Source organism: Pan troglodytes, chromosome 23 (genome assembly GCF_028858775.2).
Source record: "Pan troglodytes isolate AG18354 chromosome 23, NHGRI_mPanTro3-v2.0_pri, whole genome shotgun sequence".
NCBI classification, from domain to species: Eukaryota; Metazoa; Chordata; class Mammalia; order Primates; family Hominidae; genus Pan; species Pan troglodytes.
In genome coordinates, this window is record NC_086016.1 from 37,748,722 (window position 1) to 37,773,433 (window position 24,712).

Consider the following 24,712-nt stretch of genomic DNA (forward strand, 5'->3'; position numbering starts at 1 on the left):
CAGGCAGGCCTGGGATGGCTCAGTGGCCCCAGCCAGGCAGCCAAGTCCTCCTCAAGGTCAGGCTGTGTTTAGCGTGTTCCCCAAGTGTGGGAGGCCAGGAGCAGGGGTGGGTTGTGGAATCCGGGATGCCACGGTTGGAAAGGCCCCTACAAGACCCAACTCAGCAGCCCTTAACCCCTCATTCCTGCTCGTAGGGCCCAGGGACAGGAGGTGGCCTCTATCACAGCAAAGCCAGGACTGGCTAGGTGGGCCACACCTTCTGCAAAGCAACAGCCTCCAATGTGGTCTCAGCTAGGGGTGGTGACTGGGGACTTCTGGGCATATAAATACAAGCAAACCACATGGCTTCTGATCACAATTTGACACAAATGCTAGAGAGACACAGATCTCAGCCCGTAACCTCACTGTGGGCTCATTCTTGTAGACACAGAGCCTAGGACTGGTTCTTAGCTGTGTAATCACAAACAACCCACAACTTCTAGAAGCCTGGGTTTCCTTTTCCTTAAAGTGGGAGACAGAGTATCACAATCCTATATCTCCAATCCTTGAGGCCAGATGCATGTCAGAGTTCCTGATTTGGGGGATTTTTAGAAAGGTAATGGGGTGCAGGTATCATGTACTGTGTAACCCACGCACCCCCAGCAGCCCTCCTCAGTCAAACATATTAATATTTCTGCAGTGACTGTGAATATTCAAATTAAGCAGGAGACATAAAAACCATAGGTGAATTCATGCCAGATCAGGTCAGGTTTTGCCACTAAATGAATAAATTATCATTTTTTTTTTAAGTTTTCATTTTGAGGCCAGGTGCGGTGGCTCACGCCTGTAATCCCAGCACTTTGGGAGGCCAAGATGGATGGATCATTTGAGGTCAGCAGTTTGAGACCAGCCTGGCCAACATGGCAAAACCCCATCTCTACTAAAAATACAAAAATCAGCCGGGCGTGGTGGCAGGTGCCTGTAATCTCAGCTACTAGGGAGGCTGAGACAGGGGAATAGCTTGAACGTAGGAGGCGGAGGTTGCAGTGAGCCGAGATCGTGCCATTGCACTCCAGCCTGGGCAACAGAGCGAGACTTCATCTCAAAAAACAATAATAATAATAATAATAAAATAAAGTTTCCATTTTCAGAGGATTCTGCATTCAGAGTTATTAGCCCTTTAATGCTGTGCACCTCATGGGGTTGTTACCCACATCAGCGTCACGTAAGATGCTGTGGAGGAAAGCAGTTTCAGAACAATCAGTGATGACAGCTACTGTGAATCCACTATTCAACAGGCGCCCCATCGCTTGCTCATGGGCTCCTCACCATAGCTCTAAGCCACAGGAGCTATTTTCATACCCCATATAGGTCCATCCTATAACACAGCCAGGACAGAGACGAGAGACTCAGGCCTCCTGACTTTGATTCTGCTCTTTCACCTCGTTGTTCATCCAATTAGAGAAACTGGCAAAAAGGAAACTGAAAGTGACAGCTGGAGCCCATGATTTCCTGGAAGAGCCCTAGAGCTTTGCTTTTTCTCTCCTGCAGCACTTAACCGAAACCAGTTTTGCAATCAATTCCTGTTCAAAAGCCACCCTACTCTTCCTATCCGTCTTTCTCCAGCCCAGACACTCACAGCCCCCTGCCAGACCAGGGGACCTCGGAGAGGCAAGGACAGAGGTTCAGGATCTTCCTCTCCCTCGGGACCCAAGGCCACAAAGGAGAGCTCCGTGGAGAGAAGGTGAGACGGCAGGCAGAAGTCGGGGGAGGAGGGGGCTGCTGCTCTGGTCCCTGAAGGACAGAGCCCCCAAGGGGTTGGCTTTAGGCACCTGACTCAGGGAAAAGAGCTGCTGTGAAAGCAGCGGGGTTCAAATGCCAGCCAGAGCTTGGGGAGAGTCTGAGGATTAACTTCTCCTGTGTTAATCCTGGTAGGTTTCCCTCCCTTACAGCCATTTCAGGGTTAAATCGAAACATGATAAAGCATGCGATGTGACTAGCCAAGTTGCATTTGTCCCTCCACTGCTGGGGATCCGAGGGCTTAGGCAGAGGGGACCTGGCCCTTAGAAAGCAGATGATTACATCAGCCACAGGCGTTTCCCTAGAAATTCAGTAGAGGAGTGATTTAGGGGTGTCATCTCACAAGAAAAAAGGTGCTGGGTGAGTTGTCTAGAAACTGCAAAGCCAACCTACAGAGTTTTCTAGATTGTAGATTTATGTGAAGTTGTTTGGGGAAGAGGGTGAGGGAGTTTTTGATAAATATTAGGGCGACTAGGCCAGGCGCAGTGGCTCATGCCTGTAATCCCAGCATTTTGGGAGGCTAAGGCAAGCGGATTGCTTGAGCCCAAGAGTTTGAGACCAGCATGGGCAACATAGTGAGACCCCATCTCTACAAAAAATCAAAAAATAGCTGGGCGTGATGGTGCACACCTCTAGTCCCAGCTACTTGGGAGGGTGCTGAGGTGGAAAGATCACTTGAAACCAGGAAGTCAAGAATGCAGTGAGCAGTGATCGCACCACTGCACTCCAGCCTGGGCAACAGAGTGAGACCCGGTCTCAAAAAAAAAAAAAAAAATCTAGGGAGATTATCTTGAAGCTGTGTTTTCAAAGTAAGCAGATTTTTCTTACTTAGATTGTGTATCTGCAGAAGTTGGTTTTGTGGGGGAAGGCAGGTAAGGAAAGACTGTCATAAATATCCTGTAAGCTTTCAAATGAAAATAAGTTCTCAAATCCTCTCCCAATAAACCTCTCACAACCAAATCCTCTCGCAACCACCAAAAGCAGGTCAGAGGGGAGGGAATGGGACCTGCTTGGATGAGTTTCCTGCTGTTACCTTTGCCCTGCATCCCACAGGACTAATGTAAAAAAAGGAGAGAGGTATTGGCGGACGCTGGTAAAAAATGGGGTTCCAGACCAGAGTCTCTTACCCCCAGCAACCTTGTCATGTTCAACCAGGTGATCCCTGGTTGTGAGGGCTGTCCTCTGCATCGTAGGGTGCTTGGCAGCAACCCTGGCCTCTGCCCTCTACATACCAACAGCAGTACCCTCTCCAGCTGAGACCATCAAAAATGTTTCCAGATATTAGCAGTGTCCCTGGGGAGCAAACATGCCCTGATTGGGACCAACTACTCCAGACTCTGCGTGGCTGGAATTGCACAGGCTTTCCTGCTTACTGTGTGACACTGGCCTCCCTATGTCTCAGTTTGCACCTCTGTAAAATGGGCATCATCTTAGCACCGATCTCACTGGGTCACTGTGTAAAGCAGGTAGATGTATGTCTGGTGAAAGTAAACTCTTACAGGTGCCAAGCCCCCTAAACCAAACCTAGCTTCACATACCAAAGAGGGGAGAAGGTTTTTATCTTTGAAGCATTCATTCTTTTTCATAGACTACCCCAAAGAAATAACCAAACATGTAGACAGACGTCTATATAAGGATTTTAACCAAAAATTATAAATACAAAATTTTAAAATAACTGAAAACAACCCAAAGGTTCAACAGTGAGAGAGTTATTGAATGTGTAATGATACATTCGTAAAATGAAATGCGACATGGCTTCTATGTATCGCCTGGGGAACTACTAAGATACAATGTTAAGTGACAAGAATTCACACAAACTACATGAACAGCATGCATTTCCATATGGTGAGCATAAGGTGGATTTTATAATTTATTTCTAAATTTTCAAACTTAAACTTGTATTCATGGTTATAAGTGAATGGATGAATGAATAGCTATAAATGAATGGCTATAAAAATTTGTGTCCTGGGCTGGGCATGGTGGCTCATGCCTGTAATCCCAGCACTTTGGGAGCCCGAGGTGGGTGGATCACCTGAGGTCAGGAGTTCAAGACCAGCCTGGCCAACCTTGTGAAACCCCATCTCTACTAAAAATACAAAAATTAGCCGGGTGTGTTAGTATGTGCCTGTAATCCCAGCTACTTGGGAGGCTGAAGCAGGAGAATCGCTTGAATCTGGGAGGTGGAGGTTGCAGTGAGCCAAGATCATGCCATTGTACTCCAGCCCGGGCAACAAGAGCAAAATTCAGTCTCAAAAAAAAAAAAAAATTTAAAAAAAAATAAAGAATTTGTGTCCCTTCAGAGTGTGTGAGGGAGGATTTTTTTCCTAACTTTTTAGAAGTGGAAGGGAAGAGGATGAGAGAAGGGAGGATGAGCCGAGGGAGAAGCCATACCTAGGAAACAGCATTTCTGCCGTAAGCGCTGGACCAAGTACCAAATGTAGGGAAGAGATGCAAAGGAATGTATTGGCTTCCCTAGGGCTGCTGTCAGAAAGCACCACAAACCAGGTGGCTTCAAACAACAGACATTTAGAGTCTCACAGTTCTGGAGGCTGGAAGTCAAAAATCCCAGTGCCAGTAGGGCACACTTCTGCTGCAGGCTCTAGGGAGACCATCTGTGCCTTTTGCAGCCTCAGTGGCTTCTGACAGCACGACTCTAATTTCTGCCTCTGTCTGCGTGCAGCCTTCTTTGCTGTGTCTCTCTCTGTCACCTCCTCTTCTTATAATGACACCAGTGATGGATTTCAGGGCCACCCTGAATCCAGGATAATTTCACCCGGAGAAATGTATACATGTGCCATGTTGGTGTGCTGCACCCATTAACTCATCATTTAACATTAGGTATAACTCCTAATGCTATCCCTCCCCACTCCCCCCACCCCACAACAGGCCCCGGTGTGTGATGTTCCCCTTCCTGTGTCCATGTGTTCTCATTGTTCAATTCCCACCTAGGAGTGAGAACATGCGGTGTTTGGTTTTTTGTCCTTGCGATAGTTTGCTGAGAATGATGGTTTCCAGCTTCATCCATGTCCCTACAAAGGACACGAACTCATCCTTTTTTATGGCTGCATAGTATTCCATGGTGTATATGTGCCACATTTTCTTAATCCAGTCTAGCATTGTTGGACATTTGGCTTGGTTCCAAGTCTTTGCTATTGTGAATAGTGCTGCAATAAACATATGTGTGCATGTGTTTTTATAGAAGCATGTTTTATAATCCTTTGAGTATATACCCAGTAATGGGATGGCTGGGTCAAATGGTATTTCTAGTTCTAGATCCCTGAGGAATCGCCACACTGACTTCCACAATGGTTGAGCTAGTTTACAGTCCCACCAACAGTGTAAAAGTGTTCCTATTTCTCCACATCCTCTCCAGCACCTGTTGTTTCCTGACTTTTTAATGATCGCCATTCTAACTGGTGTGAGATGGTATCTCATTGTGGTTTTGATTTGCATTTCTCTGATGGCCAGTGATGATGAGCATTTTTTCATGTGTCTTTTGGCTGCATAAATGTCTTGTTTTGAGAAGTGTCTGTTCATATCCTTTGCCCACTTTTTGATGGGGTTGTTTGTTTTTTTCTTGTAAATGTGTTTGAGTTCATTGTAGATTCTGGATATTAGCCCTTTGTCAGATGAGTAGATTGCAAAAATTTTCTCCCATTCTGTAGGTTGCCTGTTCACTCTGATGGTAGTTTCTTTTGCTGTGCAGAAACTCTTTAGTTTAATGAGATCCCTTTGTCAATTTTGGCTTTTGTTGCCATTGCTTTTGGTGTTTTAGACATGAAGTCCTTGCCCATGCCTATGTCCTGAATGATATTGCCTAGGTTTTCTTCTAGGGTTTTTATGGTTTTAGGTCTAACATTTAAGTCTTTAATCCATCTTGAATTAATTTTTGTATAAGGTGTAAGGAAGGGATCCAGTTTCAGCTTTCTGCATGTGGCTAGCCAGTTTTCCCAGCACCATTTATTAAATAGGGAATCCTTTCCCCATTTCTTGTTTTTGTCAGGTTTGTCAAAGATCAGATAGTTGTAGATATGCAGCATTATTTCTGAGGGTTCTGTTCTGTTCCATTGGTCTATATCTCTGTTTTGGTACCAGTACCATGCTGTTTTGGTTACTGTAGCCTTGTAGTATAGTTTGAAGTCAGGTAGCGTGATGTCTCCAGCTTTGTTCTTTTGGCTTAGGATTGACTTGGCAATGTGGGCTCTTTTTTGGTTCCATATGAACTTTAAAGTAGTTTTTTCCAATTCTGTGAAGAAAGTCATTGGTAGCTTGATGGGGATGGCATTGAATCTATAAATTACCTTGGGCAGTATGGCCATTTTCATGATATTGATTCTTCCTACCCATGAGCATGGAATGTTCTTCCATTTGTTTGTGTCCTCTTTTATTTCCTTGAGCAGTGGTTTGTAGTTCTCCTTGAAGAGGTCCTTCATATCCCTTGTAAGTTGGATTCCTAGGTATTTTATTCTCTTTGAAGCAATTGTGAATGGGAGTTCACTCATGATTTGGCTCTCTGTTTGTCTATTATTGTTGTGTAAGAATGCTTGTGATTTTTGCACATTGATTTTGTATCCCGAGACTTTGCTGAAGTTGCCTATCAGCTTAAGGAGATTTTGGGCTGAGACAATGGGGTTTTCTAGATATACAATCATGTCATCTGCAAACAGGGACAATTTGACTTCCTCTTTTCCTAATTGAATGCCCTTTATTTCTTTCTCCTGCCTGATTGCCCTGGCGAGAACTTCCAACGCTATGTTGAATAGGAGTGGTGAGAGAGGGCATCCCTGTCTTGTGCCAGTTTTCAAAGGGAATGCTTCCAGTTTTTGCCCATTCAGTATGATATTGGCTGTGGGTTTGTCATAGATAGCTCTTATTATTTTGAGATACGTGGCAAGGACCTTCTTGCTGTGTTATCCCATGACAGAAGGCAGAAGGCAGAAGGGCAAGAGGGCGTGTGCGAGAGAGGTGAAGGAAGGAGGCTGAACTCTACTACTACCCTCAATACTCACACCAATTTACCTCCTTCTGGTCACTAAAATATGTGAGTTTTTTTCCCTACACCAAGCAATTCTCCACTTCTTTATGAGAACAAACTTGGCATCCTACAGTTTAACTCAATTCTGACACTATCTCCTTGGAGATACTATCAGATCCCCCAGGTTAAGGGCTCAGTCCCATAAGACTGCCCCTACTTCAGACACCAGTTGTAAGTGGTGGGTCCCCAGGTTGCCCACAACTTTTGTCCAACTTGGTGACACATGGAAGATTTCCACAACTCCCTCCTCAGTTTCAATAATTTGCTAGAACAGCTTGCAAAACTCAGGGAAACACTTATTTACAATGACTAGTTTATTATAAAGGATCCAACTCAAGAATGGCCAGACGGAATTGATGCACAGGGCAAGATATGGGGGAAGAGACATGGAGTTCCCATGCCCTCTCTGGGCACACCACCCTCCAGGTACCTCCATGTGTTCACCAACCCAGAAGCTCTCTGAACCCTGTCCTTTCGGGTTTCTATGGAGGCTTCCTTACACAGGCATGATGGATTAAAGAAACTATGGGCCATTGGTGGTTAACTCAATCTCCAGTCTCTCTCCTCTCCTGGAACTCAAGGGGTAGGGCTGAATATTCCAACCCTCAAATCACATGGTTGTTTCCCCAGACAACCAGCCCCCCATCCTTGGAGGCTTTCTAAAGTCACCTCATTAACATAAACTCGGGTGTGGCTAAAAGGGGTCATTTATGGTTAAGAAAAGATGCTCTTTTCACCTTTACTGCTCTCATCGCTCAGGAAATTCCAAGGGTTTTAGGAGCCCTGTGCCAGAAATGGGGATAAGAACTCTCTCTCTCTCTCTCTCTATATATATATGTATATATATACACACACACACATACACACATATATATATACACACGTATATGTAATTATATATCTATATATAATTATAAATCACAATATCACAACATATTATGTTCTTGGGAATACAATTTGTACAAAGGGGCCTTGTAAATTACTGCTTTGTTTGGTGAAAATGATCCTTTAATCATTACAGTCTATGTGGTCATAATAACCGTGAGAGAACAGAATAAGCTACCCCAGATATGCCTCTTTGGCATAGGGATTATTGAGGCGAAGGCAATTAAGAAGCAGCAGATGCAGGAAGGTTCTCTGTCCTCTCTCTATTTGCCTAAAAGCAAGATCTAAATTTACAAAGGTCTTTCTATCGAGGAGAATAAAGGTTAACCACTGAGAACTTTAGACCCTTATAGGCCTGGAGATGGTACCAGAGGAAGCTGCGTAACAAAACTTACTGACTAGTTTCTTTCTATCCTTCATTTCCTATTTATTTGTCTGCCCACAATTTGGTGGCCCTCAAGATGCAAAGTCTTTTTTCTTCATCTTGTCCCTTCTCTAAAATTGTATAGTTCTTTGTTGAAGGTGGCTATATAAGCAGGGAGTTCTAAGCCACTCCTTTGAGAATTATTTATTCCCTGGTGTCTCCTACATACACTTAAGAGGTACATATTAATCCACTTCTGTTTGTTTTTCTCTTATTAATCTGTCTTGGGTTACAAGGCTCCTAGCTGAGAACTTAGAAGGGCAGAGGGAAAATTATTTTTTCCTCTCTTATAATATCCATCTAAGGAATCACTCACCCAGGTCAAGATGGAGAAAAGGAGATTTCCTTGTACTTCCTTCTCCCAGTAAATAATCGCACTACCCGAGAAGAAACCTTGATTCTGACTTCTACAACCAATTCATTTGCATATTATTGAGTTTCATATAAATGGAGCCATTTGTTTGATTTCTTTCACTCAATAATAATGTCTGTGAAATTATTCCATGTTGTTTGGGTATCAGTAGTTTTAAAAATTGTTATTGCTATGTAATATTTAACTATATAAAAAAACTATAATTTGTTTGTTTATTCTTCTGTTGATTGATGTATTTGAGTTGTTACCAGCCCTTGGCTATGTATGGGAGGAAAAGTAATTTTTTTCTCAACCCTCATAAGTTCTTAGCTGGAACAGACTCCTGTAACCCAAGACACATTAACGAGAGAAAACCAAGCAGAAGCGTATTAACATGTCTATTTCATATGGACATGGGAGAGATCCAGGGATTAAATAATTCTCAAAGAGGTAGCTTTGAATTCCAGCTTCAATACATCTCCAACAATGAACAGCACATTTTTAGAGAAGTAGCAAGACAATGGAAAAGGGTTTTGAGTCTCCAGCAGGAGCAACTTGTGGAAAAGTAAGTCAATGTCATCTTTGGTGATCAAACTTTATCCTTCTTGTTAGTGAGGAGACGAGGGACAGCTTTACCTTTGTCAATTTATGTCTTGCTTTTAGGCAAATAGAGGGAGGGTGGAGAACTTTTCTTGTACCCACTTCTTCTCAATTACATTTGGCTCAAAATAATCCTTATGCCAAAGTGGCATATTTTGGGATGGTGTATACTGCTACCCTCCAATGTAGAGGTAAAAATGTATTGAACTGACTATTTCACTGCATGCATTTATTGTATGTAAGCTACACCTCAACATACAATTTTAAAATAATAGTTTGCAAATATTTAGTATGCTATATGGTTGTTATTTTGATAGTACATAATCCGAAATCCCTCCACACCTGAATTTCATAAGGTTTCATCATATGTGCAGTAACGTTGTTTTTCTACATTCCTGACCAGAAAATCATTTGACTCCTGGGGACACAGATTTGCTGCCACAGAGGCTGATGGACAACCAGGCGGAGAGAGAAAGTGAGGCTGGTGTTGGTTTGCAAAGGTAATCCAAAGGGCGAAGTCCCCAGGGAGAGGGCTGGTTCTGTTGAAATGCTGCAGGCATCCTCACGATAAGGAATACATGTGCTCTGATAGGATTAGCTGTTAAGTGGGCCTTATTTTACCGCTGGTCTCCATTATGCATATGAAAATCTGTTCCCCTAGGGAAAAAAATACTTCATGGAGCTAAAGTAAATATTTTGGAGAGCAAGTCAAGATTAAGTCAGGCACATGGCTTTGGGCAATAGGACTCCAAAGACAAAAACTGCTCCACTCTGGGGCCTCATCTCTGCAACTCTCTTGAAGACAGGAACTCCATTTCTTCAGCTCATATATCATCAAGGAAGGAAGCCATTTGGTGTTAACAAAGTAATGAATTTAAGCCCAGTTGTCTGTAAATCAGCAGACGTAGCACCACCGGCCTCCTGCACAATGTGTGCAAGTAACAAATATTTGCTGAGTGAATTAGGCGAACTCTATGTGTAATATGTCACGGAACTGGACTGAAATGTTATCCAATGCCAGTAGACATCACCAGCTGATACAGGATTTACTGGAGCAGAGGTGTTCACATGTGAGACGCTTGGTTTAATTAAGAAACACATGAAGTCAAGCTTCTGTTAGTTATCAACCATGCTAAAACCAAAAACTTTACAGTTCATACACAGTGGCGTTGTTGATCTTTGCAGCTACATATCTATTTGCTGTTTCTTTTTGTCTAGCATACCTTGAGGAAACACAGAGATCAGGGTGGGCTAACCTATGGCATCTTTTATGTCTGGGGTTCTTTGTCAGGGCCACCCCGCTTGCCTTCATCCCACCCCTTCCCCATTGCAAGCCCTGGTGACCTTCTGCTCTGTTAACTGATTTACATCTGTGGATTAATAGATAATTGTGCCTAAATTTATTAATTCATTAACACTTAAAACATATGCTCGATGGTATATTTAGTTTCTAATCTTTCCCACTGAGGAATTGTGTGCGTGTGTGTGTGGAAAGAGAGATTTAAAGATAAATACATTTATGGACATACATATACTTCAATGAGGAGGCCCTGACATCAACTGACAGGTGAGAGGAAAGGCAGAAAGCACCAAGTTTAGGACTCAGAGCCCACCCATTGCTCCATCTTTACCTTGCATGTTCCTTTGGGAGTGTCCTCTTTTCTCTCTGGGCTTGAGGCCCCCCACTGAATCATAAAGGAGATGGCCCAGATCCTCTCCAGGGCTCCCTCCAGCTCTGATGTTCTTCTTTGGGCCAGGGCATCTGTTATCACCAGGTCTCCTCGGCTCACCCTGAAGGAAATGCACAAATGGCACCTTGCATGAGAAAATGCCCCAAGCAGCAGGCTTTGCTCTCACCCTGATGCAGCTCTGCCTTGAAGGTCAAAGCCAACTGGTCTGGCAAAGATCCCTTTGTACTTCATCCTGTAAAATGTTGGAGGAAGAGGGGCCTAGGTCTCTTTGTCCCAAACTTCTTCCATGAAGGACCAATCCCATCTGCTTGAAGGGTCAAGTAAAGCTGACCAAGAGCAAGGAGAGCATTCAGGACATGAATAATAATTTATCTCAACTCTCAATGTGCAACTCCTGATAGAAGCAAAGACACACCCCAGAGTAACCAGATTCAAGGTCATTAGAGTGGAGGATGTATGATGCAATATGGCCCCCTCCACCCTCCTACTCACTTCTACACATCTGGGACTCTCATCCCCTGCCCACCACCTTGTCTTCTCTTTCTCCTACTTTTCCCAGAACTCTCCCGCCATTGTTCCCAAGTTCTTTATCTTGAGTGGGGTTTTAACATTTCCCCACTGCCCCTCCTCTGCAGCAGTGCTGTGCTTTCTCTGAACAAGGCTGAAAACATACCTCAGGACTTAATTTTCCTTCCCCATTCCTTGGCCAAGGCTGGAGTGATTCACATTTGTCCTTCCACATGCCCCTCTTATGTGTTTCTTTTTTCCATGGAACCAGTAGTTTTCAGCAAAGGCTGAACTACTCTACAATGCTCTAGGACTTTTCAGGGGATTTTGTAGGGAGGTACAGGGAGGATTCGAAGCTGAGAGTGGCAAGAATATCCAAGAGCCACATGGGTTTTCCCATCTGGGAAGCTGAAGCAAAATCTTTATTTCATTTCTCCTCAGGGATGAGGATGACGCTCCTCTGTGTGAAGACGTGGAGCTACAAGACGGAGATCTGTCCCCCGAAGAAAAAATATTTTTGAGAGAATTTCCCAGATTGAAAGAAGATCTGAAAGGGAACATTGACAAGCTCCGTGCCCTCGCAGACGATATTGACAAAACCCACAAGAAATTCACCAAGGCTAACATGGTGGCCACCTCTACTGCTGTCATCTCTGGAGTGATGAGCCTCCTGGGTTTAGCCCTTGCCCCAGCAACAGGAGGAGGAAGCCTGCTGCTCTCCACCGCTGGTCAAGGTTTGGCAACAGCAGCTGGGGTCACCAGCATCGTGAGTGGTACGTTGGAACGCTCCAAAAATAAAGAAGCCCAAGCACGGGCGGAAGACATACTGCCCACCTACGACCAAGAGGACAGGGAGGATGAGGAAGAGAAGGCAGACTATGTCACAGCTACTGGAAAGATTATCTATGATCTTAGGAAGACCTTGAAGTATGCCAAGAAAAACATCCATGCATTTTGGAAACTCAGAGCCAACCCACGCTTGGCCAAGGCTACCAAGCGTCTTCTGACCACTGGCCAAGTCTCCTCCCGGAGCCGCGTGCAGGTGCAAAAGGCCTTTGCGGGAACAACACTGGCGATGACCAAAAATGCTCGCGTGCTGGGAGGTGTGATGTCCGCCTTCTCCCTTGGCTATGACTTGGCCACTCTCTCAAAGGAATGGAAGCACCTGAAGGAAGGAGCAAAGACAAAGTTTGCGGAAGAGTTGAGAGCCAAGGCCTTGGAGCTGGAGAGGAAACTCACAGAACTCACCCAGCTCTACAAGAGCTTGCAGCAGAAAGTGAGGTCAAGGGCCAGAGGGGTGGGAAAGGATTTAACTGGGACCTGCGAAACCGAGGCTTACTGGAAGGAGTTAAGGGAGCATGTGTGGATGTGGTTGTGGCTGTGTGTGTGTCTGTGTGTCTGTGTGTATGTACAGTTTACATGAATGTTCCTCAGGGCATGGCATACAATGGCCTTGGAGGTCCAAATAATATCAAGTACATCTTGGAGATGAGGGTGCCTGTCCTGGACAGACCTGGGCATGCCTTCTGTTTCTCCTTCAATGCTCCTTAAGGCCTATGTGCTGGAAAAGGGTCTTCCCTGTTTGTTTGTTTGTTTGTTTGTTTGTTTGTTTGTTTGTTTTGAGACAGGGTCTCTGTTGCCCAGGCTGGAGTGCAGTGGCGTAATCTCGGCTCACTGCAACCTCTGCCTCCTGAGTGCAAGCAAGTCTCCTGCCTCAGCCTCCCAAGTAGCTGGGATTACAGGCACACACCACCACGCCCAGCTAATTTTGATATTTTTAGTAGAGACAGGGTTTCACCATTTTGGCCAGGCTGGTCTCGAATTCCTGACCTCAAGTGATCCACCCACCTTGGCCTCCCAAAGTGCTGGGATTACAAGCGTGAGCTACCCTGCCCAGCCGGGTCTTCCCAGTTTTAACAAAGAGGTCACTGAGCCACAGGCGGAGTTAGGAACTAAATTGTCTCCTCCTCCAAATTCATATGTTGAAGTCCTAAACCAAAATGTGGCTGTATTTAGAGATGGACCCTTTGGGAGGTAATTAGGGTTGACTGAGGCCATAGGGTGAGGTCCTAACCCGATGGAATTGACTTCTTTATAAGAGGAGGAGGAAATACAAGAGGGCCTCCCCACCCCTGCTGCACACCTACACTGAAGGAAGGCTATTTGCAGATGCAGCAAGAAGGCAGCCATCTGCAAGGCAGAAGAAGAGAGCCCTCACCAGGAACTGAATAAGTCAGTCAGTCTGGGACTTCCAGCCTCTAGAACTGTGAAACAATAAATTTCTGTGGTGTAAGCAACTCAATCTATAGTAGTTTGTTACTATTTTGTTATAGCAACCAAAGATGACTAAGCCAGACAGGTTATGTCACTCGCCAAGTGTCTTAGTCTGTTTGTGCTGCTATAACAAAATACCTTAGACTGGGTAATTTACAAACAACAGAGATGTATCCAGAGATCCACAGTTCTGGAGGCTGGGAAGTCTAAAATCAAGGCACCAGCAGATTCCACATCTCGTGAAGGCTCACTCTCTGCTTCACAGATGGCACTGTCTTGCTGTGTTCTCACATGGCAGAAGGGGCAAACAAGCCCCCCTGGGCCTCTTTTATAAAGGCACTAACTCTATGCCTAAAGGCAGGGCCCTCATGACTCTATCACCTACCAAAAGGCTCCACTTCTTTATACTATTGGAGGGGTAGAAGGAACTTCCTTTCTAGACCTTGAAGGTTTAAGAATTTGAATCTATAAAACAAGCTGACAATAGACAGATTAACAGGAGAAAAAGCATATACATTTTTTAATGTGGGCCAGATGGCAGAAGCTTAAATAGCACCCCAAGCTACAGGAAGTGAGGCCTCTGATGGGGAGGTAGTGACACAGGCTGTGGGAGGGGGTAGGGGGAGGAAGTGTGTGGTGAGCAAAGTTTGCCTTATTACACTGATAAAGTGTAATTACACTAATAAAGCTGGATCACCTGAGGTTAGGAGTTTGAGAACAGCCTGGCCAACATGGCAAAACCCTGTCTCTACTATAAATATAAAAATTAGCCAGGTGTAGTGGCAGGGCACTTGTAATCCTATCTACTCGGGAGGCTGAGGCAGGAGAATCGCTTGAACCCAGGCTGTAAAGGTTGCAGTGAGCGAAGATCGTGCCACTGCGCTCCAGTCTGGGTGACAGAATGAGACCCCATCTCAAAAAAAAAAGAAAAAAAGAAGAATACAGTCATGTATCTCTTGGTGACAGGGATGCATTCTGATAAATGTGTCATTAGGCAATTGCATTGTGGTGTGATTATCACAGAGTGTACTTATACAAAACTTAGATGGCATAGCCTACTGCATACCTAGGCTATATGGGAGAGCCTATTGCTCCCAGGCTACGCACCTGTACAGCATGTGACTACTGAATACTATAGGCAATTGCAGCACAATGGGAAATATTTGTGTATCTAAACATATGTAAACAGAGAAAAAGGAAAGTAAAAATATGGCATAAAAGATAAGAATTGGCTCTCCTGTACAGGGCACTTACTACGAATGGAGCTTGCAGGGCTGAGAGTTGCTCCAGATGAGTCAGTGAGTGGTGAATGAATGTGAGGGCCTAGGGCATTACTGTATACTACTGTAGGCTTTATAAACACAGCACACTTAAGGTACACAAAATGCATATTAAAACATTTTCTTCCTTCAGTATATTAGGCAATAGGAATTTTTCAAGTCCACTATAATCTTATCAAACCATGGTTGTATATGCAGTTGACCGAAACATTGTTATTGGACACATAACTATAGTTGAAAGAATAAGCAAAAAGTCTATCTAGGTGTGCTGTCTTGAGCAACTTTTAATTATTCTCCTGTCCTGCAATATGAGTTAATCTTCTCTGATCGATGTAGATTCCAGGAAGGGGTGTCCAGGACAATTGCCTTCCTTCTGGAGAAACTTCCCTTAATAAATAAGAGAACTTCAAAGAAAATCCCTCCCTGTGCTTTGGAAGGGAAGGGAAGGGAAGTGGGCAGCAGTGGGTCAGAGACAGACCTTTGTTCTCTTATTTCTGAGGCCCTTCAGTCTCCTTTATTCAAAGCACCCAGCATGCCAAAGCACCCTATTTTAGGGTATCTTTTTCTGAGCCCTAAACACTGTGTTGGGGATGTCAACTGTGACAGGAAAATATCTTGGGGCCCCAGAATCACTAAGGAAAACTCAAGCTTAGGGAAACTTCTTAGGGCAAACCCACCTCCCACTCTATTCAAAGTTATCTCTCTGCTCACTGAGATAGATACATATCTGATTGCCTCCTTTGGAAAGGCTAATCAGAAACTCAAAAGAATGCAACTGTTTGTGTCTCACCTATCTGTGACCTGGAAGCTCCCTCCCCACTGAACCAATGTTCTTCTTACATATATTGATTAATGTCTTATGTCTCCCTAAAATGTATAAAACCAAGGTATGCCCCAACCATCTTGGCCACATGTCATCAGGACTTCCTGAGTCTGTGTCACAGGTGTGTCCTCAACCTTGGCAAAATAAACTTTCTAAATTAACCGAGACCTGTCTCGGATTTTCTGGGTTCACATTTTGGAAACCATGAATGGATTCTGGGTGGAGATGCCCCTGACCCTTGACAAATCTATCGGTGCTTGGTACCAGCATGAGCTAACTTTATGGCTCAAACCAATAGGACAATTTGCTGAGGTCTGAGAGGACTCCCTCCAGAAAATCCCTGATCTCTTAAAATTTGGTAGAGATCGGAAGTTTATTTTGCTGTACAACACCTCTTTTTTTGGAGTTTTACTTGCTCCCAACAAGGAAGGCAAGTTTTCCTGCTTTCATGATGATGGAAGGCAGGTGATGTTTTTATGGAGTTTCAGCTTTCTTCCAATGCACTTAGAGCACTCGGAAATTGTATAATTTGTGTGACCATTGTTAGTTTTGCTTAACTGTTTTGTTGTTTGTTTCTGTCTTAGTCAAATCTGAAGGGGAACCCTAAATTACGGGGTCAAGGACTCTCAAGTGGTAGGAAAACAGCCAGCTTAAAAAAATTTTTTTAAATTTTAATTACTATAGGGGCTTTATTTACATAACACAGCCAGCTTTTTGCTAGCCAGACCAAACTGAAAGAGCAATGGCTGTACTTCTGAAATAGCAACATTTTGTCCTAGCTGAGATTTGGTAATAAGATTCTTTTTTTAAAGTTTTTAAAGAAGCTCAGTGGTTGAAAGTCTGCTTAACTGAAACAGTAACATCCATGATGTGTGTTTTGTGCATGTTTGTATTTGAAAGGCCTTCATGTTTTTGTTTCTTGTTTGTTTTTCTCTCCTAAGACCTTGTCTTTTTTTTGTAGCAAAAGTTTTTTTTTTTTTTTTTCCTTTTACTTCTCAGTTGACTGAATTCTGTTTTCACCGGATTTTTTGACTAAAATAGCTATTGCAACAAAGGCTACTCTTGGGTTAAGGAAGAATGTAGTTTCGTTTTATGTTTAATATCGCTCAAAGAAAAATAAAAGCATCTCCCTCTAACACCACTAGACTTTTCCTCTCTGTACCTTATCATGTAAATTTTGCTATTTGATTTTCACCTGGGTTGTTTCCTTTAATGTGCAAAAATTTAAGGCTATTTAGCTGACAACTGCCTAGGGTTGTAAAACAGGTTATCAAGAATCTGAAAGTCTAAGATAGGAAAAAAGGTGGGGGGGCATTATAAATCTATAAAATGTACTTCTATTGGCATGCCCAATACGTCTTTATATGTATGTATGTGTTGTGTACACGATGTTTTAGTGCTAAAAATATGTAAAAGCTACTTGGCTTAAAGAAAAATAAAAGTGCTTAAATCAGATACTAAAAAAGAAAAGGCTAGTCAAATGCTTTTTCAAATTTATGTAACTTAAGTAAAATCTTTAATAAATAAAGTAGCTTTAAAATTATTGGTAAAGTAGTATTAGAAATGTCTTAAGAATTGCCAGCATACATTTTTGTTTGCATTATATTAATCAAACAGTTTTATACTTATCCCTGCCAAATACCAGAAGGTGTCAAAATTTGGCATAGGGGTTATAAAACTATAAACCCAGCCCAAAACAGAATGATCTTTGCTTGTGTAATTTTTAATAAATAAGACATTGATATGGGTTTAATGAAAACAGCTGCATCTTGAATTTAATAAGATTACCATAACTTCTAATCCTGTGGCTTTAGGCAGTTTAGTCCACAGACAATAAGGAGGTTTGTTTTTGGGAAAGGACTGTTATTGTCATTGTTTCGAAGCTGAACTTAAACTAGGTTCCTCCCAAAGTTCATTCGGCCTATGCCCAGGAATGAACAAGGACAGCTTGGAAGTTAAGAGCAAGGTGGAGTCAGTTAGGTCAAATCGTTTTTCACTGTCTCAGTTGTAATTTTGCAATGGAAGTTTCATAACTTTAAATCATGACTATCACAGTTTTTATAAATAATCTAGGTAAACAATTAATAAAATAACTAGGTAAATGTAATGGGATAAATACTTATAGACCAACTGGACATAATTTAGAATATAAAGTCATATTAAATTAAATAATAGATAATTTATTATTTGGGTATTTTCCAATAAATATATCTTGTGGGAAAACATTGTTGCTTAAAAAAAAGTGTGTCCTTTTTTTAAAAAATGGTGAACAAGTTTTGTCTAATTCAAAGCTTGTTAAAAGGTTATATATAAAACAAGGTAAAAGGAACCAGAAAAGAAAAAAAATGTAAATAAAGTTATAAAAATAAAGAATTTTTTCAAGGTTAAAAAGCTTAAAAAGAAATAATTTTATATAAGAAAGAATTTTATATGGTAAATTTAGTCCTAAAATAAAATAACTGGTTGTTTAACAAGGAGGGATGTTCAGGACAAACCAGAAAGTCCAAGCTTGTCATGAACATTGGTGTAAGTCATGATAAGATTTTATATATGTATATATATACACACACACACACACACACACACACCAAAAGCTTTTATATAATCAAGTTGTCATATTAAGTTTTGGTTTGCTTAGGGAAGAAAAAGCTAATTTTTTAAAAATCAAGGTTATTACATCCATGTATCTTCCTGTATATGCTTTTAAAGTCCTTGTAACATTGAGTTACAGGGCTTTAACTCCTGTGTCTGAAAAATCACAAACACTGATGACAATCAAAGCCTCATCTTAAGGCCCCGTAGAAGATGCCAATCAAAATAAACTGCATTCCTGAGGCACTAGGCAAGAAATTAAAGCTATTCAACTCCTCAAGGCCCAGGGACTATTGCGGAAGAGGTGGGCGCGTAAGATTGTAAGGGCCGATTTTGAAAGATCCAGTAAGTTCAGTTTCTCTATGAACTAATCATTCAAGTCAAAGGCACACTGATGCAAAATCAGTATATGGACCCCTGTGTCTGATTAGCAAGGTTTTCTTGAAGCATTAACCAACTCCTTCATAAAGGTTATAAAAGGCTTATGGAAGTTATATTTTATAATCAAGATTAAATCTTATAGTTTGTTTACAAGATTTTGAAAATCAAATGTGATTGGCTTCATGCTGTTTTTATTAGGGCTTCTTGTTTAGAAAGTTAAGTCACCTCTCTCAAAGAATGAAGGTTTTTGCTTTTTTTGAAATCCTTGAATTATCACTTGGATTAAATAAATGACTTTATGATGACCTGTAATTTTATTTTGTAATATCAAGTGTTTTAAACCTTTTGCATTTGACAAGCTTTCCAAAATCAAATTATAAATTATGTATTTTTCTAATCTAATTAATCCTTTAAGATATTAGTTTCCCTAAAGTCCTAAAATGACATAATTTGGCTTATTTGGTATAAAAATTATATAGGAAGCATTGTCAAATGTGAAATGGTGTTTGGTTTTCTTTGGGCTGTATTTGTATAAATATGTTATTGGTGTATGTTCCAAAATTATGTGAAACTCCTATAATTCTAATATAACAGTGTACATTATCAGTAATAATCATAATTGTTATATTAAAATTATTGTGTGCCACAGAGGTGACAAATTTCCGTGTCAGTTTTGTCTTTTGACTATGGCTGCCTTAAAACTTTTTTCTTCCATGCACAATTGTTGTTTTGGTCCTCTTTTTTAAATATATTTTTATTATTATTTTTGAGATGGGGACTCACTCTATTGCCCAGGCTGGAGTGCAGCGGCACGATCTTGGCTCACTGCAACTGCCACCTCCCAGGTTCAAGCGGTTCTCCTGCCTCAGCCTCCCGAGTAGCTGGGATTGCAGGCATACACCACCATGCCCAGCTAATTTTTTTGTATTTTCAGTAGAGATGGGGTTTCACCATGTTGGCCAGGCTGGTCTTGAACTCCTGACCTCAGGTGATCAGCCCACCTCGGCCTCTCAAAGTACTAAAATTACAGATGTGAGCCACACACCTGGCCTATTTTGGTCCTCTTTAGAAGGTGGTTTTATAATCAGCTGTAAAACTCCAACAGGTGCTCTTACAAGCAGGTTTCTGATAACTTTGGAGATTGTGACATCAGAATAGAGGGAAAAGTTTCAGGACTCATGGAGAGCTAAAATGTTCATGAGTATCAAGCAGAACAGGAATTAACTGCATAGACTGAACCAATCTTTTTGACTTTTTGCTTAAAATGTTTGCTGATCCTTTGCTTTGTGTTTCAGTCTTAAAACTTTTCTTTTGAGCTATTGACAGCTTTTAACAATTTAGTTTACTCCTATGACAAAATTTGGAGCATATTTGTTTCTCTCTACCTGATTTCTGCAGAATTCAGAAACTATTTGTAAGTATTCTTAACTTATGGTGATACAGTTATTTGCATAAGTGCATTAAGAATCTGTTCTAATTTGTAGCAGGACATGATTGGAGAAATTGGTTGTTTTACTAAGACTTTGACTGGAATGGTGTGCTTTCCTTTAAGGAATCAAACTTGACTTATGGAACCAATAAAGTCCTTGGAAAAACTGGCCCCATATTTTGTGTACACAGTCTCTGTACAGGATTTCTGACTTGTAGTAAGCAAAGAATGTCACTTTCTGACAGGCACATAAGCCCCAGGTTTACCTCAGAACCTCAAGAGGAGAGGAAATTCACCCAGTTCATAAGTATTTGATGGCACAAATCCATGGCTGGGCATGGCTTTAAGAAAGTCTTATCTGAGATTCCTCCTGTGGAACAAAGTTAATTGGTTCCAGAGGTTCAAAGCCAGAGTTGCTGTCAGTTCATTGGTAGAGATGCCATCACTGGGCAAGTGTTCTGAAAATATCTTATCTGAATAACAGCAGTCCTGGAGAACATCTAGGGACCTAGCAAAGCGAGAGATACATGAAGGACATAAAAACGTTTTTAGAAAGTCCTTGGAAACAGTTCTCATTTCAGACATGTAAGCATGAGCTAGGATGAAAAGTGATTTCATCCTGGTATCTGCAATTTTCACATTCATTAGGTTTCAACATATAAACTTTCAGGGGACACAGACATTCAGACTATAGCACCAAGCTGTAGAAGCTACATAGTTGTAGACCAGGGTCAGCAACCCAAGAAGCCTGACTTCCAAGCTGTGCTTTTAACTTCCCCACCATGTTGCACCTAAAGCTTTGGAGTTTTCCTGTGATTAGTGTTTTTGGTGTTGTTTTATTTTTTTTCTTACAGGAACTCTTGCAAGAAGAAAGGACTATGAGTTCAACTTTAGAGGGAGCCATGGGGACTAAACACAATTCTGAGGCCCCCTCAACCATCTAAATGGACTTCCTCCTGGGCCAGGACAGTCAAAAATTAAACCTGAAAGACTGGTTCAGGCCATGATGGGAAGTGGGAGTCGAACATGCCTCATCATACCCTCCAGCATTAACATCAACACAGACCTTAAGGCTGATAAGAAGCATTTACAATCTATTCTCTCTGAAGTCTTCTACCTGGAGGCTTCATCTGCATGAAAAAACTTTGGTCTCCACAACCTCTTATAACCCAGGCATTCCTTTCTATCGATAATTACTCTTTCAACCAATTGCCAATCAGAAAATTGTTATATCTACCTATAATCTAGAAGCCCCCACATCAAGTTGTTTTGCCTTTCTGGACAGGACCAATGTATATCTTAAACGTATTTGATTGATCTCTCATGTCTCCCTAAAATGTAAAAACCACGCTGTTCCCCGACCACCTGGAGCACATGTTCTCAGGGTCTCCTGAGGGCTGTGTCACAGGCCATGGTCACTTATATTTGGCTCAGAATAAATCTCTTCAAATATTTTACGGAGTTTAACTCTTTTTGTCAACACAAAGGTGGGCTTTTAACTACCCCAGGGGCCTCTGAGTGGGGTTACAGGGGACCAGGGCAGGGCTGGCAAGGCTGGCAGAGGAGAAACCCAGAGACTTACCAAACGGGAGGTCCAAGTAGGTCCCTTAGACTTGGGAGGGACAAGTCCACCTAAGAGGGCACTATCAGCCCTCACTAGTGAGTGTTGTAATGGTCCTCCTGCCCCCCATCTCCATCCTCATTCCTTCGCTGTAACTCAGTCTCTCTGCTTCTTCAGTTCCCCGTTTGTCAGAGGCGTTTGAAACAGAGCAACTCCATCTTGAATAGGGACTGGGTAAAATAAGGCTGAGACCTCCTGGGCTGCATTCAGGAGGTTAAGGCAATCTAAGCCACAGGATGAGATAGGAGGTCAGCAAAATACAGATAATAAAGACCTTACTGATAAAATAGGTTGCAATAAAGAAGCTGGCTAAAACCCACCAAAACTGAGATGACGATAAGAGTGACCTCTGTTTATCCTCACTGCTACACTACCATTAGAGCCATGACAGTTTACGATGCCATGGCAACGTCGAGAAGTCATCCTATATGGTCTCAAAAGGGGAGGCATGAATAATCCACCCCTTGTTTGGCATATAATCAAGAAATAACCATAAAAATGGGCAACCAGTAGCCCTCAGGGATGCTCTATGGAGTAGACATTCTTTTATTCCTCTACTTTCTTAATAAACTTGCTTTTGCTTTACGTACTTGCCCTGAATTATTCCTTGTGCGAGATCCAAAAACCCTTTCTTGGGGTCTGGATTGGGACCCCTTTCCTGTAACATCTTTCTGGCAACCACAGAAGGGACTACAGTGCAGAAACCCTCAACCCAAAGGCTAACTTTGAGTAAGTGATAGGGTCCTGTAACATCTTTCTGGCAAACCCGAAAGGACAATACTGAAGAAACCTCCCAATGCAAAGGAAATAGACTACATCATTGATAGGCCGACCTTGGGCAAGTGGTGGGGTACCCAGGTAAAAGATGGGATTGGGTTAGAGGCCCAATTTAGGGAAGTTTGGGTCTCTGCTAAGACAGACTGGGTTAAAGGCCCCTCTTAATAAAAGGCAAGGATGCTTGACCAAACTTGGTTTAGAGGGCCAACTTAGGAGGGTTAGAGTCCTTCCTAAGATTTAGGGGGTTAGAGGCCCCTCTCAGTAAAGTCCCTCATGGTTAAGAACGGGTTTGGCACTAAGGGATGTTAACTCCATTCTCTTTGGATTAATCTGCGTTGCACTCTTTGCTCATGGCTGTGGGTGACAGGATTAGGCATGTACAGGATCACGGGACATGAGGAGCTTTTTCTTCCCTAAAAGGGGAAACTTCAGAGCTGCTGGGCCTGCTGGAAAAGATCCCTTCTCAACTGACAAGTGACCGCCTGAACTTTTGATTCAGTGTCCGCTGCAATGGGCAGGTCTTTCTCTGGTCTCCCTGAGCGCCTTGCCTTCCCCACCCTGCCATAAGCAGTGCTTTTCTCCCTTCCCTTTCCTCTCTCTCTCTGTGCAAACTGGTCGAAGGAATGGTAAAAATCACTGTTTATCTCCTATAAACTTTTGATTAATGGGAAAAAGGATTCACAAGGCTAATCTTAAGCTGTAGTGAATCTGGTGTGTTTTGTGTGTCTTTCTGTATTGTTCTGTCACCAAGAGGGGTACCTTAGGATAAAACATGGGCTTAGGACACCTGTAAGCCCATTTTCAGATGGCCCAGCAAACTGGAAAGTTACAAACTTTTCTGCAGGTCCCTGAAAAAAATTGAATGAGTTTTCCTTCTTGTCCTGTATGTCCTTGGGAACTTGACCTTATAACCATGTGGCTGTGCTTTCTTTTTTCACAATGGTGACCTGGATTCAGGGTCCAATTCCTGGCTTAGGGGATGAGTCCTTTATCTTCTGTCTGTCTGTGTATTTATATGGGTTGTGTGTGTGATGTTTATATATGAAGGAGGTTTGATTAATTTGGTTTAATAATAATAAGAGCTTAAATCAAATATTTTGTCAGAAAATTAAAAAGTATAATGCCTTTTATTTAGTTCGTGTAACTTTAACCTTTGGGAAACAAAGACAGTTTTGAAGATTATTGGTAACATAAAAATATTTTAAAAAATGTAAACATTTGGTCTAAATTATGCAGGTCAGATATTAGGTTTACTAAATATAGTAAGGTCATAAACTGCTTCTTTGGCTTTTAAAAATTGTTCAATATATTTTGGAGTATTAGATTCTAGATAAGGCCTGGGACGTGCGGCGTTAGCCACGCCCTCTAGTTATGTTGGAAATAGTCAGATCCTCTGGTAGCCTAGTCTCCACACCTGGTACCTAATTAATATCACTTACTAACCAGGTTTTTCACCAAAAGTAAAAGTTGTTAAGAGTTAACATTGTAACATGTAATTAAGACTACTAAAGAAACAGTTCCACAAGTAAGGCCTATAAGGAGAGTGAAATGTGTTTTTGGTTAAAAAAAAAAATTATAAGAAGTCACGGGAGTGTGAAATTTTTTTTTTTTTTTTTTTTTGTTTGAGACGGAGTCTCACTCTGTTGCCCAGGCTGAAGTGCAGTGGTGCGATCTCGGCTCACTGCAAGCTCCATCTCCTGGGTTCATGCCATTCTCCTGCCTCAGCCTCCCAAGTAGCTGGGACTACAGGCGCCCGCCACCACGCCCAGCTAATTTTTTGTATTTTTTAGTAGAGACGGGGTTTCACCGTGTTAGCCAGGATGGTCTCGATCTCCTGACCTCATGATCCACCTGCCTCGGCTTCCCAAAGTGCTGGGATTACAGGCATGAGCCATTGTGCCCGGCCATGAGTTTTCTTTACTTTGCCTAAAGGGTTAGAGGATTATTTTAAGTTAGATAGAATAAAGCTGAAGGTTTAAGCAAGTTGTGGAAGGTTTATTTAAAAAATTAATTGTAAGAGATTTTGTGTGTGAATATATTGGCTAAAGTTGAAAAGGCATTATTCAGTTTTTCCATAAATTAAACATTGGAATAAAAGCAAAACAGGTTTTTGTTAGAGCAAAAACCTGCTTATGACCTGCTCTTTAACAAACATTTGTAAAGGGTTATAAAAAGTTTATGAGAATGTTACCTTATGGTCAAACATTAAAATTGGGTAGATATGTCTATAAGGTTTTATTAAGAATTGGGTTTGACATCAAT

General features: G+C 42.0%; 1 protein-coding gene across 1 annotated transcript; it reads left to right on the forward strand.

The window, feature by feature from the left end:
* The first annotated feature begins 1,319 nt into the window (after positions 1-1,319).
* On the forward strand, positions 1,320-21,506 carry APOL6 (apolipoprotein L6). Its single transcript, XM_525581.9, has 3 exons — positions 1,320-1,723; positions 9,479-9,575; positions 11,715-21,506. Exons 2-3 carry the CDS (start codon positions 9,526-9,528, stop codon positions 12,694-12,696), a joined length of 1,032 nt encoding a protein of 343 aa, XP_525581.5. The 5' UTR covers positions 1,320-1,723; positions 9,479-9,525; the 3' UTR covers positions 12,697-21,506.
* The last annotated feature ends 3,206 nt before the right edge of the window (positions 21,507-24,712 follow it).